Below are 14,240 nucleotides of genomic sequence, written 5' to 3' on the forward strand. Positions count from 1 at the left end.
AAATATAGAGTCTTTTAGCGTAGTAAAATATAGAGCCTTATAGCGTAGTAAAATATAGAGCCTTTTAGAATAGTAAAATATAGAGCCTTTTAGCGTAGAGTCTCTGTAGTTTAAGTATGTACTAACTACAAAACTCTATCCAATTACACTTTACAAAATTAATTATTTAATTTATAAAATAAACTTACAGAACTAACAAACTAATATATGTTGTCAAATTAAATATCGAGCGTGGAACTCATAGTTGTATATCCTGTCCAATTAAAAATTAACTATTCAATTTATAAAACTAACAAAATTCTAAAAATATTGACACACAAAAGAATACAGGATAGCTTGGTGCTACTGGGCCTCAAATATCGAGCCTGTAACTCATAGATAATTACTCTGTCCAATTAAATAATTAATTATTTAATTTATTTAATTTATTAAATTAACAAAATTCTAAAAATTTTAAAATTGACACACATAATAATTAAGAATAGCTTGGTGCTACTGGGACTCAAATATCGAGCCTGGCACCCGTAGTTATATACTCTGTCCAATTAAAAATTAATTATTTAATTTATTAAACTAACAAAATTCTAAAAATTTTGAAATTGACACACATAATAATTAAGGATAGTTTGGTGCTACTGGGCCTAAAATATCGAGCCTGGAACCCATAGATAATTACTATATTCAATTAAATAATTAATTATTAATTATTATAACACAAACACACAATTAATATTGTTTAAATTACAGTAGACGACAGGGACTTGCCGCATGTGCATCCTAGACCAGCTGCGGATCAGTTATTAGTGTTACAGGGTGACCATAGGTCCGCCTACATATGGGAGGGACATCTATTGGATCAGACTCTCCACGCCAGGAGACCGGATGACTTGTGGAACTTTTTGAGGCATAGAGATTTCCATCCCCGCGTAGTCCATCGCCTGCGTGCTACGGGCTTCTTTAGAATTTTTCAGATTGGGCGGCTGCAGATCAACTGGTCTCTCATCACGGCGTTGATAGAGCGGTGGCGACCGGAGATGCACACTTTTTACCTGCCCACTAGAGAGGCAACCATCACGCTTCAGGATGTTCAGGTTTTATATGAGTTGCGTATTGATGGACTGGCCATTGCACTGCCCCAGTAAATGAGAGCTATGACGCGTCCCCAGTATTTGGATTTGCTGGGACAATATACTGGTTTCAGACCACAGGGTGAGGCTGTAGTTAAAGGGGGCAGTCGCATTTCTGTGACAGCTATCAGACAACATATGGAGGTATTGCACCCCGACATTACCGGCGAGATAGAGGATCTCTATATTCACTGGTACACGAGGTTGGCGTTGTTCCTTCTTTTTAGGGGTGTCTTGTTCCCCAGCACTTCGGGAAATATAGTGAGTCTGCGCTTTCTGCATCATCTGCAGCAGCTAGATGAGTTACCCCAGTACAGTTGGGGTGATGTTGCTCTCGTATACATGTATAAGAGTATGTGTCGGGCTAGCATGGGCACCCAGGTGGACATATGTAGTTTTCTGCCCCTTCTATAGGTGACAACATATTCGAATACTCTATTCATTACTTCGAATTATATATAGTCAAAATGACTCTTAAATTTTACGTCAACCTTTTATCTTAGGTTTGGGCCTGGGAGCGGATCCTGCCGCTGCAGCCACCTTTACCACCATTAGAGCCGGGTGTAGCACCTCCGTTTCTCCCTCTAGCTAGGAGGTGGGTTCTCCGACGTGGGAACTACCAATGCAGTGATGCTTATCATAATATCCCCCTTGTCAGGGATGTGTTGGATATGCTGGAGGCCGGACAGGTAAATATGTACCTAAACTTACTTATTATAAATTCACTTGTATTGCGCATACTCACTTTTATGTTATTATTTGATAGTTCATCTGGACGCCATACAACGACGAGTTGCTAGCTGATCTGCTCGATTATTGCTCGGTCGACCGACTGCTTTGGAGCACTTCCATCCCGATGATATGCCTCGATGTTATGGAGCATCATGCCACAGAGCGTGTACTTCGCCAGTTTGACCGTCCCGAGACTATGCCGAGGGAGCCTGCATGGGTGGCTACACATTATCAGCGGGATGATCGTTCAAGGGTGGACGACAAATTACCAGTGAGAGGACTTGATTCCGCCACCACCTTCACAGATCCAGGAGGCGGCTATTGAGCTCTATACGGCATGGTACCGCCGTCATACCCGACTGATGATCGGGAACCCCATTCATGTACCTGGCGGTCGGTTCAGACCATACGCCGGAAGGCACGAGCCACTAGTATGTTTTTGTGGGATAAGTCTTATAATTGTGATATAGCGTTATTTAATTAATATTTTAAATATTGTGCATGATATTGGGCATCACATGTTCTACCAGTTGGGACAGGAGATGCAGCAGCATGCCGACAATGCTGTTGTTTTTGAGTTTGGCCGGCGGGTGGAAGAGCTGGCTCTCCGGACCCTGCAGCGAGCCAGAGAGGGCGTGAGGTTGGATCACGAGGCTGAGTATGTGGCGCCAGCGGATCACCATCGGGGTAGGCCTATCCCACGAGGCAGGGGTCGGGCACGAGTCAGGGCTGCCCTACGAGGCAGGGTTGCCCCATGAGGCAGGGCTGCCCCACAAGGCAGGGTTGTCCCACGAGGCAGGGGTGCCTCACGGGGTCGCGAGGGGACGACGAGGAGGTGGTCCCCAGCAAGGGGGAGTTGAGGCACCTGTCGACCCACCTATTGAGGCACCTGATGAGGATCTTGGAGATGATCAGTCGGGTTATTTCCCTCAGCTAGACGAGCCTTCCAGCAGCATGCTGTCGTACAGCCTTCAGCTGGATCTGCCAGCATCGCAGGTCTTCCCGTCATATCCATTGTCGATCACGGATACATTCGACGGAGATGTAGACCAGTTCTTTTCAGGCCCATCTACCGCAGTTGAGGATCGGCAAACCCGAGACATGGATGGCGGGCACGGGTTGAGTTATGCCTCATCCCCGGCGGTTGATGCAGATCAACCACAGGTACAAGTATATATGTATTACTTTAAAATTTCAATTTGTTTTCTTTTCCTTAATGATTTGCCATAAATTAATTTTTAATTTTCTTACTAAGGCTTCGTCCCAGCCCATCACGAAGGCCACTATATGCGATGATGAGGACACCACATATGCTTATACTTAGGAGGCCGACTAGATCATGGTGAGAAAATAATTTTGACTTAACACGTACATTACTAATATACATTTTCATATGCTAAGCTTAAAAAGGTCATGTTAAAAAAAAGATGTAACAAGATTGTGGAACATAATTTTATTTGATAGATATTGCAATATACACAAGTACAGACACGTATTACAAAAAACAATACGAAAAAAAAGACTAGGTGTATCCTTGATAGTTGGGTACATTTGACGAAGTTGCACCAGGAGTTGGATTACCACCGCCACGCACACCGCCTGAAGAACATTTACGACGATCGTGTCCTATTTGCGAGCATATGCCACATTTACGCGCATAAACGGTGTCACCAACATCCATTTAGTTCAGTATAGTTCTCTTTTGCACTTGCAGCTTGCGCAAATAGTCCTTGTTACACACCATTTTAAAAGGTTTTGGCGGCCAATAATACTCAGCACCCAATGGTTGCAACTGTCCACTATATGTGTCTACGTATGCAGCAACACTGTACTGCCTATCAATATAGTTGGTTGCCCATAAACCAACTTGTTGAAAGCACTTCGAGGCATATGCGCACGGCATGTGGTAGATGGTCCATTTTCCACATGAACACAACCTACTGGATTTATTCACCGTCTATAGATTATTCCCCCGGAATCCGCGGATAGCGGTCTTAACTTCAAAAATACCCCGGTCATGATCGTACTGTAAAAATGAATGTCAATGTGCTCGCCTCATGTACCTTTCAAGTCTTCTCATCGGTATTGGCATAAATTGAACACCCCTGTCCATCAATGCCGATGCAGCTCCATGCCTTTTAACAAACCTCTCCGCAATCTGTTTGAATGTCATGCGGACCATGGCAGTGACAGTCAATCCACGGGCAGACTTCAACAAGCCGTTGAATGACTCCGACACATTTGTAGTCAGGGTTCCCCATCGTTTGCCGCCATCAGCATGCAATGTCCACATGTCACTACTACAAAAAGGGGCTTTAGCGGCATTTATAATTGCCTTTAGCGGCAATAAATATTGCCGCTAAAACATTTACCGGCTAATAAGTTTTAGTCATTGTACATGGGGTCGCTAAAGCTTTTAGCATCCATTTAAAAAAATGCTGGTAAAGGCAGTCTCAATTGCCGCTAAAAGTCGTAGGTTTCTCCGACAATTGTTTAACGGCCATTATATTGGCCACTAAATACATTCTGAAGATAGGTTATTTTTCACCTTTAGCGTCCATTATATTTCCATGAAATCTATTTTAATTGCCGCTAAAAGTCATAGCTTTAATGGCAATTGTTTAGCGGCTATTATAATGGCCACTAATTTCGTCCCAAAAATAACCTAATTTGCACCTTTAGCGTCTTTTTCTATTGCCGGTAAATTCAATTAGTTAGTCGCTAAAAAGTAACCCTTTCAACGGCAAATGAAGGGTAAAATTTATTGTCGTAAAAAATATTAAAATTTTAACAACAATTGTAATGCTTCGCCTAGTCCTTTTTACAACCTTTATTTGTTGTTGTTAAAATTATCTTCCAAATAACAAATGCTAACAAAGATGTTACTATTAATTCATAAAAAATAATAATTTTTTTAATATCAAGAAAAATAAAAGAAAGAATATTTCATAGTATGAATGTACCAGTGAAAAAAATTAAAAATCATTATATTGTTTAAACTAAACAATTAATGTCATTATAATTAATCCTGTCGAATACCAACAATAATAAAATATACATGCATAGCCCTTAAACTGTTTATGCAATTCTTCATCCTATTGAAATCCTTCTCCTGCTAAATTTTCAAACTTTATCGGCATAATCTGAAATAATAAAATAAGTGAACTTAGAAGAAAAAATTGAATGTGAAACAGAAAAATCGTGAGTCTACATCTAAAATATATTGTGAAAGTAGTCCATCTTAATCAACTAAGCTATTTTCTTAACCACATTATTTCATTTAAGTTAGTACGGTCAATTCCCAATTCTAAATTTAACACGTGCAGACTGAGAGGCTATGTTATATTATCTTCATTAACAGTTGGTGGAACGACTGCATAACACAATATGACTAACCAAGCTATCAGTACTCATTCAGATATAATAATATAACATTAAGGAGTACATTCTAGTACCTGAATGGTCATAAGGGTCAAGATAAAGATTTTGCTGAGGTTAAAAGCAAATGCAACAAGAATGAACCAAATTGATATTTCTCAATAGCAGATGCAACCTTCCAAGGATGCACGTACCCAAATGAATAATAGCTTAAGATTTGTAGTACTAAATGTTTTCCAGATTTGCTTCTAACGTACAAATCCGTGGTAAGATTGAAAAGTTTCTAAGCCAATATGAGATAATATGGAAATGTAACAGCAAGCCTAGACCTCAATTCCAATTAGCTGGTATATCGCCTATATCAATTTCTCCTATTCTTCTGCTCACAACTTTTATGAGAAAAAATACTAATATTCATAGGTGTTGCTAGAATCTTAAGATTGAACATCTCAACCAATTCAGATAGAAGACTTTTACAAAGTTATTGTAGAATTTTTCAACACCTTGTAGCAACTTGGAATTCCTATTACACACTAATAAAAGTCTTTTCTCTCCTTTTTTGAGTATAATTTAAGTCTACATTAAAGTTACATCCCACCGACCCGGGTTTTCTACATCACCCTCCCCTGAGCTTATCAAATACAATCCAACCACCAATTAGAAGTAAGGATATTTATTGCATTACATGTTACCTAAGCTTCAGAAATTTGTATTGTGTTACCCGAAAGAGGAAATCAGTTAGAATCTAAGTAATTGAAATAAGAACATAATAGACCAAAGACACAAATAGGCACCGAAATTTTCAATAATTAAATAACTATCGTCCATTTCTAATACATACAATCCAATAATATACGCATATAGATATATGTAACCTTATCATACCTCATTAATAGTCTGTATTTGACTGTTGCTCTTCTTCACCTTCAACCAATACAATTGAAAAGACAATGTAGGAAGTCAACATGAGTTGCAACAAAATAAGTACTATCCATCTCTCCAAAAGAAAGTACCCAGAGACAAACTACAAGCTAGTAACCACAAAATGCTCAACAAAAAAATAATCGGCAGCACAACTATAGATAACTAAACTAAAAGCAGCTCAAGAACTTTTTTGATGGACTTCAAATATACCCTAAATAGACCATATCATACATACCTTCATAAAAGAACACAACCTATTGACTTAGAGTGAATCAGGAACATTCTTCCAGTGCAAAAACAAAAGAGTCATGGGAGAAAGAATTCTCTTCGAATAACTAGTACCACCTCTAACCACAACAATGCCCAAAAATAAACCTACAATACCAATACGATCTTTTTTATTGAAATATAAGGTGAATGAGAAGCAATAAAAGACTCAAATTATCAGAACCACACCAAGTTGTTCCTTGTATGAAGGGATAAAAATATTGGACCAAGTCTTTAATTTATGACAAACTAAGTTACTGAGATATTAGTTGGATTTACAAAAATTTGACTTAAGAATAAAATGTTCGCTATTCATTAGCGACTCAAAATAAATTCAAACTGGTGCAAAACACAATTCGCAACATATTGATCATAATTCAAAAGAGGAGTACCATGTTGACATATTCAAGTATAAGAGCAATACCATAAGAAGATGGAGTATTTTCACATATACTATGATTCAGTTGCTTGTGGTACTCATTCATGACCACTGTTGGTATCGCGGACTTGATTATTATTAGCACGTTAGATAAAATTAATCTAATAAGACTAATATTTCATAACAAATGTCTTAAACTTTTGAATTTGAGTTACCTGTCCAATTGAGATTCCATTGATATTCTGAGACATATATAACTCATTAGAAGCAATTTTGCACATGACTTTTCTCATCCATGATAATTCATGTTTCATCGAATTCATTTCTTCATTTTGTTTTCCATTTAGCTCCGTTAACTCTATTACCTTTTGTTCTAACCTTTTACCTCATTAGAAGAATCCTCTAGATCAATATTTCCTATGAAGATTTACTACCCTATAGTATAGAAGGAGTTGGACCAAGTCCCAAACCTCGAACATATCCACTTTTTTCATTTTTCAAGACTTGAGAATATACATCTCCTTCCAAAGCAACACTCTGAGGAGGATGGTCATTTAGTCTCTCACTATTATTTCTCAATCTTTCGTTTATCATGTCCTGATTAGAGAGAGTTGTCAAAGAAAGTAAAATCAATTTAGAAATAATATAAAATTGCTAAAAGAAAATACTTCTTGATTTGGAAGAGGTATTTTTGAGGAACTGAAGATGCAAATAATGTTGTTGAACCTAGATTTAATTAAAATAGATGAAATTCAAAAATAAGAGATGGGAAAGAAATCTTACAATTGTCTTTGCAAACTCCTCATCAAGTGGTTGACCATTCTTACATTGTTTAGGAGTTAAAATGAAAATTTATGCCCGTGTAGGCTCTATCCTGTTTTTAGTCTAACATGACAAAATCAATGTCACACATTCATGACAAAAAGTTTTTAAAATATTATATTTTATTTTTCACATGGATACCTTCTCAGCCATCAAGGTGACAATACTTTTGGATCCTTCAGTGTGAGGCTTATTTTTCTTGGCCCTATTATTTCTATTTGCTTGTGTTCGCCTCTATCATTGCAACATAAATTAATATCTTATAATTTATACATAAAAACTAACCAAGAAAAAATCAAAAGCAACTAAGTGTGTTTTTCGGACTTATTAAGCGGAAACCTTAGCTTTATCAGAGAGCCAATATGAGACAATACCGGTCCACTGATCCCCAGGTATACGACTTGGTCTATTTTTCAGTAGAGCACCTTTCGTCTTATACTTAGACATATACTCACTTTTAAATCGCACTTGTAATCTTTCCATTTTTTTCCTAGTGACTTCGTGTTATGCTTTTCTCCGCGCATTGGGATAGACAACTTCTACAAAAATATAAGCGAACGTTTACAAAAAAATATCATGTATAAAAGAAATCACATATTATTAGATTCACATCAGAAGAATAAGAATAATAGCTCCATATACTCACAAATTCCACCAATTTGTTCTTTTTCATCTTTGACAAAATTTCTCCAATCATCTACATGTAATGGAGTTAGTTATGGAGTTCTAGCGACAATCCCTAAAAAGCTAGCTAGCTTTCGACCCTCTTTCCCAATGAATTAGTTATGACTATTGATTTGCACATCAATTGTCTTCCCTAGAGGCATCTTCCAAATACCGTTTAGTAAAATGTTATGAAGGAACAAACAAATTAGTGATATCGAGCCTAGCATCTTTAGGTACATTTAAAACTAACAGGAATAAAAAGAGTGTTACATGAATCATCATTCTGTTGAATCTCGGTGTCAGTCGAATTATTAAAATCATTAGATTGACCATCATGTGTTTGGGCCTGAGAGTAGTTTTGACCATCCATAAGTTGTTCAATATAAGGTAGCACACCTTCATCATCACATTGTTCTTCAATAACCACTCACTTGCCGCCTCTGGTTCGCATTGTTTCTTCTCCAAAATGAAATACTTATTTAGCCGCAATAACATATGAAAGTCATATTACTTACACAAAGAAAGACACATCAACAAAACATAGTAGATATTGTCGCACCCAACAACAAAATTTAAATATTTAATTATAAGAACACCTTAGCATTTCTCAATCTAATGGCTACATAAACAAAATAGAAGTAAAAGAAAGCATAGAGAATTCACTAAAATATTAGATAATCTACCAATATAAATATGGATAAGCAAGGTGGCTGATACGCAGATTTTATAGAATGTGGCCAAATCGAAAGCCAAAAATATATTTTATTCAATGTTCTGAATCGTAAAAGATACCCTTTTCATTATTGTGTAAACTCCAATCAAAACCTACAGGGATGAAGACTTAATGAAAGCACAAACTACTAATCCCGGTAAGCAATATGATTAACATCTTTGACAATAAATTATTTGCAAAAATAGAAGGAACAAAAGTCTGTTCCTAATCACTTCCGGTACCGTAGCAGAAAATGGGGCAGGGAAAGGATAAATTTTGCCAAATTCTTCAAACTGATGTTTATCCTTAGATTGTATAATTTTGATTTCAATTTAAGTTTTGCCAAATGGTGTAAAAACATCCAGAACCACTACACATTCTCACCACAACCAAAGTAAAATAATTTTATACCTATCTCCCATCCAAACTCTACAAAGATATTTGTGAGCAAAGAAGAGACAGAGAAGAGATGGAGAAGTAATAAAAAGGTATTTTATGAAATATAGTACCTGGGATGGTGGCGCTGCCATGAGACAGAAGTTCGGCGGTAGGGCAGCAACGATGAGAATTACAGGGGATGAGAGATTTGTATATTTCTGAAATATTTTCCTAAATTTCACCAGCTTAGGCGGAAGGAACGGGAGGGAATATGTTATTTTAGTCTAAAAATTTGGAGGGAAGGATAAAAATAATACTGGAGTGCTTTTTATTGTGGCTATTCCATTTTATTGCCACTAAAAAGGTACATAATATCGGCTAATTCTTATTTGCCACTAATGTTTTCGTTTATAAATTTATTTAGTGGCCATTATTCTATTGCCGCTAATTAACTGCCACTAAAAGTCTATTTTGTAGTAGTGTGTGAAGCTCATGTCCCATCAGCCAAGTATAGGCTCGTGGATCTAACTGCCGGATTGCTTCCATGTGCCTCATGAATTGCACTGTTGGTGTTCAGTTGCAGTCATCCACATTAAATCATACAAGGCCTTGTCGTGATATTTCTTCTGAAAATTGGACTTCAGGTGCCTCACACAGTAACGGTGGTATGCATAAGGTTCCTGCAATTCAGGCAAATGCCGTACAGAACTTAAAATACCACCATGTCGATTAGATATTAGACAAATACCTGAACGCTGTTTGACAACGTGCTGCTTCAAGTGGTTCAAAAAAAGCATCCACATCTCTTCGCTTTCGTTGGCACAAATGGCAAAAGCTAGTGGAAATATTTGTCCGTTGGCATTTACTGCAACTGCAATCAAAAGCTTAATATCATATTTTCCCTAGACATGAGTACCGTCTATGGAAATTGCAGGACGATAATGCACAAAACCATCAATTGCTGGTTTAAATGACCAGAACACATAGTTGAAAATATATTCGGGTCTGTCCGGACTCCGCTCACGCATCCATTCAACAATAGTCCCGGGGTTAAAGTGTTGCAATGCGGCCATGTACCTGGGCAGAGATGAAAAAGACTTATCCCAGTCGTCATAAATAAGTTCAAAGGCACGTTTGCGACCGAGATATGCCTTTCTTTTGATTATAGTACAACCATACTCCTGGTGGATGGTTGTAATACACTCTTTAATCTTGAACCTAATGGACACTTCCAATGTGGAATCAAGACAAGAGAAATCAAGTCTACATCCAAGTTGAAGTGATTCTCATTGAATGTGTCCATTTCACATCTGTGGGTGCTAATAAATTTACCCACTTTTCACAACTCTGATTTCTTCTTGCTGGCACGCAACATCCAGTGACAACCCATAAAATCTATACGGCATACAACCTTGTATACCTCTGTAGTTGACTCATTTACCGTCATCTCACGGCACTCTCTTATGCTGTAGATTTTTACAGCCTTGATTAGGTGAGCTTTATCGGGGAAATACATGCCCTTTGCCAGCACCGCTGGTCTAGGCTCATCCCACATTGCTGACTGAAATTCAACATCATCCCTTGTGAGGGCATCCACGTCTAGCATACTTGGCAAATTATCAAGGTAGGGAATATTCCGCTCATGAAACGACACGTGAGACTCGTACACTCTTGGTCTAACGGGAGGTGGAGGAGCATGCTCCCTCATCAGCTCAGGTTCGGCATCCACTTCCTCCTCGCATCACCCTCATCAGGGAAGGGTGTGTCATCTCCAAACTCATCGGCATTGTTGTCATAATCACTATCATCTTCCTAACTCTGCGCATCTGCCAAATCACGAGTCAGTATGTCGTCTATGGGCAACTACGTGAGGTCAAAAATATCTAGTTGCTTGTTTTCACTGCACAAAAAGAACAAAATGATAAGCTACTCAACTAGATAAATAATTTACATATAGCTATATCACTTTACTTACAAGTCGTACTGTGTTGACGTTCCATGATGGACATTTTCTTGTTGGTGATGACTCCCGAATGGAGTACCGTGGTCCAACACGCCAGAACTACGTACATTTCCAATAATTTTATTACAATAAATTCCCTGTATTCATCTAGAATCCGCAAAAAATCTCTAAGAGTTTCATCATCTTCGATGTTAAACTCAGAATAATAAGCAAACTCTTGCGGAGTCACAGAATACGGAAATCTACCGGTTACTTTAAGGTTCACCGAATGTTTCTTCACACTCATTTTTTTATGTAACAACGATACCAATTTATCGTACTCCATTGTAAGCGGCAATTTAACATGACACTGTGAAGGTGAACTATACCTCACAGAGTTATTCTCCATTACAGCCTCACCCCCAATATAATAACCCTTATTTTTAGCTCTTCAGACATTATAAAAAAATTCTTGATAAGAAGAAGAGAAGTATGAACGGAAGTTTGAAGGAAAGTTTTGAATGGATTTTCATAAAATTCTAATGTCTTTAAATAAGGCAAGTCCTAGTTTGGGGTGCAGAATATTTTTATGTAGAATGCAGTATAGTACCACGTTTTATGTATTTGAATTATTGTTATGTCAGTTATCCGCAGAACATTTATTGATAGGCCCAAAAATTAGTGTAAAATGCAGTATAATACTACGTTTTACTAAAACGTAGTATTATAATACGTTTTACACTAAAAACAAATTATTTATGTCAGTCCTGCAGAACACTTATTTGGTGGGCCCAAATTGAAGTAAAACACAGTATTATAATGCGTTTTAGTTAAAAATATAACTTTTTTAACTGTATAAACGTATTTTATGTCCAAAAACCCATTATTTCAGTTTCGGACTCTACCTTAGACGTAACATAGTTTGGTATCTTACGTTTGTTGGTGAATTTATAGTACTACTTAAGTAGGTAACAGGAGTCCTTCACTGAAAGAGACTTCACCGGATTCCTGAAAAGGAATTATTCCATATTAATTAGGAGTATATCTTATACATTTTATTGAATAGCTAATATCTATCTATCTATATCTATATCTATACTATGTTAAAAGCACGAAGATCTTTACCGTCTTTTTTACCCTTTTAAAATATAAGTCACACTGGATAAAACAGTCATTTGATTATTATTTTTACTATTTAGGAATAGTCATTTAATTAATTTCCTACTATTTAGGAATAGTAATTTAATAATTTTCCTACTATATAAAGCTTTTATTTTTCAATTTCAATTCACACGGACAATTTGTTCACTGTCAACTCCATTTACATTTAGGCGTATTAAATTTCTCCTGTTAGGTTTAGGAGATCTTTTTGGTTTTCTAAAATTTTAAAAACCAAAAGCAAATAAAAAAAGCAATTAATATTATTAGGTTTAGTATTCTTTTATTTCTGTCATAATTATCGTAGGATACAAGTCTCATCTTTAGTTTTCTAGAATTAATGTTACTTTAGGTTTAGCATACTTTTACCATAACCGAATAAAAAACCACCAATTAATGTTAGTTTAGGATTAGTAAGCTTCTACAGTATTAAAATCAAAACCATTTAAAATAAGGAGGAAATGAGCACTTTTATAAAAAAAAAAGTTAACATGCCACATTCTTTATCATAATATTGATGTCTGCAAAGATAAATTTATTTGTGCATGTACGATTATTAATCTTCTTCAGTTGTAGGAGTAATTGAATATCACAAGAAGCAATGCCCATCAAATGCATACATCACTAAAAATTAGAATATTGAAGAGGTGTTTTCCTTATAAGTTTATGATATATGTAGCTTTCTGTTAGATCTTCCTTGACTATACTAAATTTCCTCGTAGAATTATAATACGGTAACTTTCTTAAGATCTTGCTCAACTGTTCAAGATTCTATTTGTTATATTTAAAGTAGAACATTGGAGAATGGATGTTGATTTTTTTAAAGAAAGATAATGGATGTTGATTGAAAGAGAAATATATGAGAATCATTCTTGTTAATTAGGCCCTTACGCTAATATAAATCGATGTAATTGGACAAAATTAGAGAAAGAACAGCTAATTGATTAATTAATAATCGACAAATAAGAATCATTGATATATAGAGCCGTCAAAATGGGCTTGACCCATGAGGCCAGCCCAACTCAGCCCGCTATTTGGGTAGGGTTGGATTGGAATTTTTTTAGCTCATTTAAAATTGAGGCTTATAAGTCCGGTTCAAGTCAGCTCGTTGGCCCTTTAGGCTTGATCCAGGCTGGGCCTGGGCCGGCCCGTGGGCCAAAAATTAATTAAATCCAAATTTAAATATTTTTAAAAAGTAAAAACTAAAAAAATATTAACTATAATCCTCATTTTCCAACCTTAGATTGCTCATTTAGTTTTTCATATCAACTATAATTTATATTTTTGATATGCATATAGTATGACAAGATTAGTTTTTCTTTTGCTTAATTAATAACGAGTTAGGAAAGTTTTAAGTGGCCAATAATAATTTTTTATTACTTTAAGTTGCCAATAATCAGTTTGGTTACTTTAATAGGTTATTAATTATTAAATTGCTCTTCAGTATAGAAAAAAGTCAAGTTTTAATACCCAAAATAAATTGACAACACTAGCAAATTTCATGAATTTTAAAAATTTATGGACTATAATGATGAAATCAACAAATAATTTAAACCTAAATTAAAAAACCTTAACATAAACTTATTGAATCAATTTCAGAACCTAAGGAAAGTGAAAGAAAAGTACTAAAAAAATATTTATGTAACGTTAAAAAAAGAAAAGCTAGAGATACAGAGAATTTGTATTTCAATTACGAGATTCCTTGTCAAATATCAAGATTCTTGTACACTCTAGATAAACAGAAGTTGTTCATAT

General features: G+C 36.2%; 1 protein-coding gene across 1 annotated transcript; it reads left to right on the top strand.

Moving 5' to 3' along the window:
* Window positions 1-1,151: 1,151 nt before the first annotated feature.
* Window positions 1,152-2,184, top strand: LOC138875450 (serine/threonine-protein phosphatase 7 long form homolog). The gene is made up of 3 exons (XM_070154279.1): window positions 1,152-1,463; window positions 1,631-1,816; window positions 1,894-2,184. The coding sequence occupies exons 1-3, from the start codon at window positions 1,152-1,154 to the stop codon at window positions 2,182-2,184; spliced, it is 789 nt and encodes a 262-aa protein (XP_070010380.1).
* Window positions 2,185-14,240: the final 12,056 nt, after the last annotated feature.

Source organism: Nicotiana sylvestris, chromosome 1, assembly GCF_000393655.2.
Source record: "Nicotiana sylvestris chromosome 1, ASM39365v2, whole genome shotgun sequence".
NCBI lineage: Eukaryota > Viridiplantae > Streptophyta > Magnoliopsida > Solanales > Solanaceae > Nicotiana > Nicotiana sylvestris.

Coding starts and splice junctions, on each gene's coding strand:
- LOC138875450 (XM_070154279.1), top strand. CDS start 1,152: ATGACGCGTCCCCAGTATTTGGATTTGCTGGGACAATATACTGGTTTC. Junction 1,464..1,630: donor GTTGGGGTGATGTTGCTCTC/GTATACATGTAT, acceptor CTTTTATCTTAG/GTTTGGGCCTGGGAGCGGAT. Junction 1,817..1,893: donor ATATGCTGGAGGCCGGACAG/GTAAATATGTAC, acceptor ATTATTTGATAG/TTCATCTGGACGCCATACAA.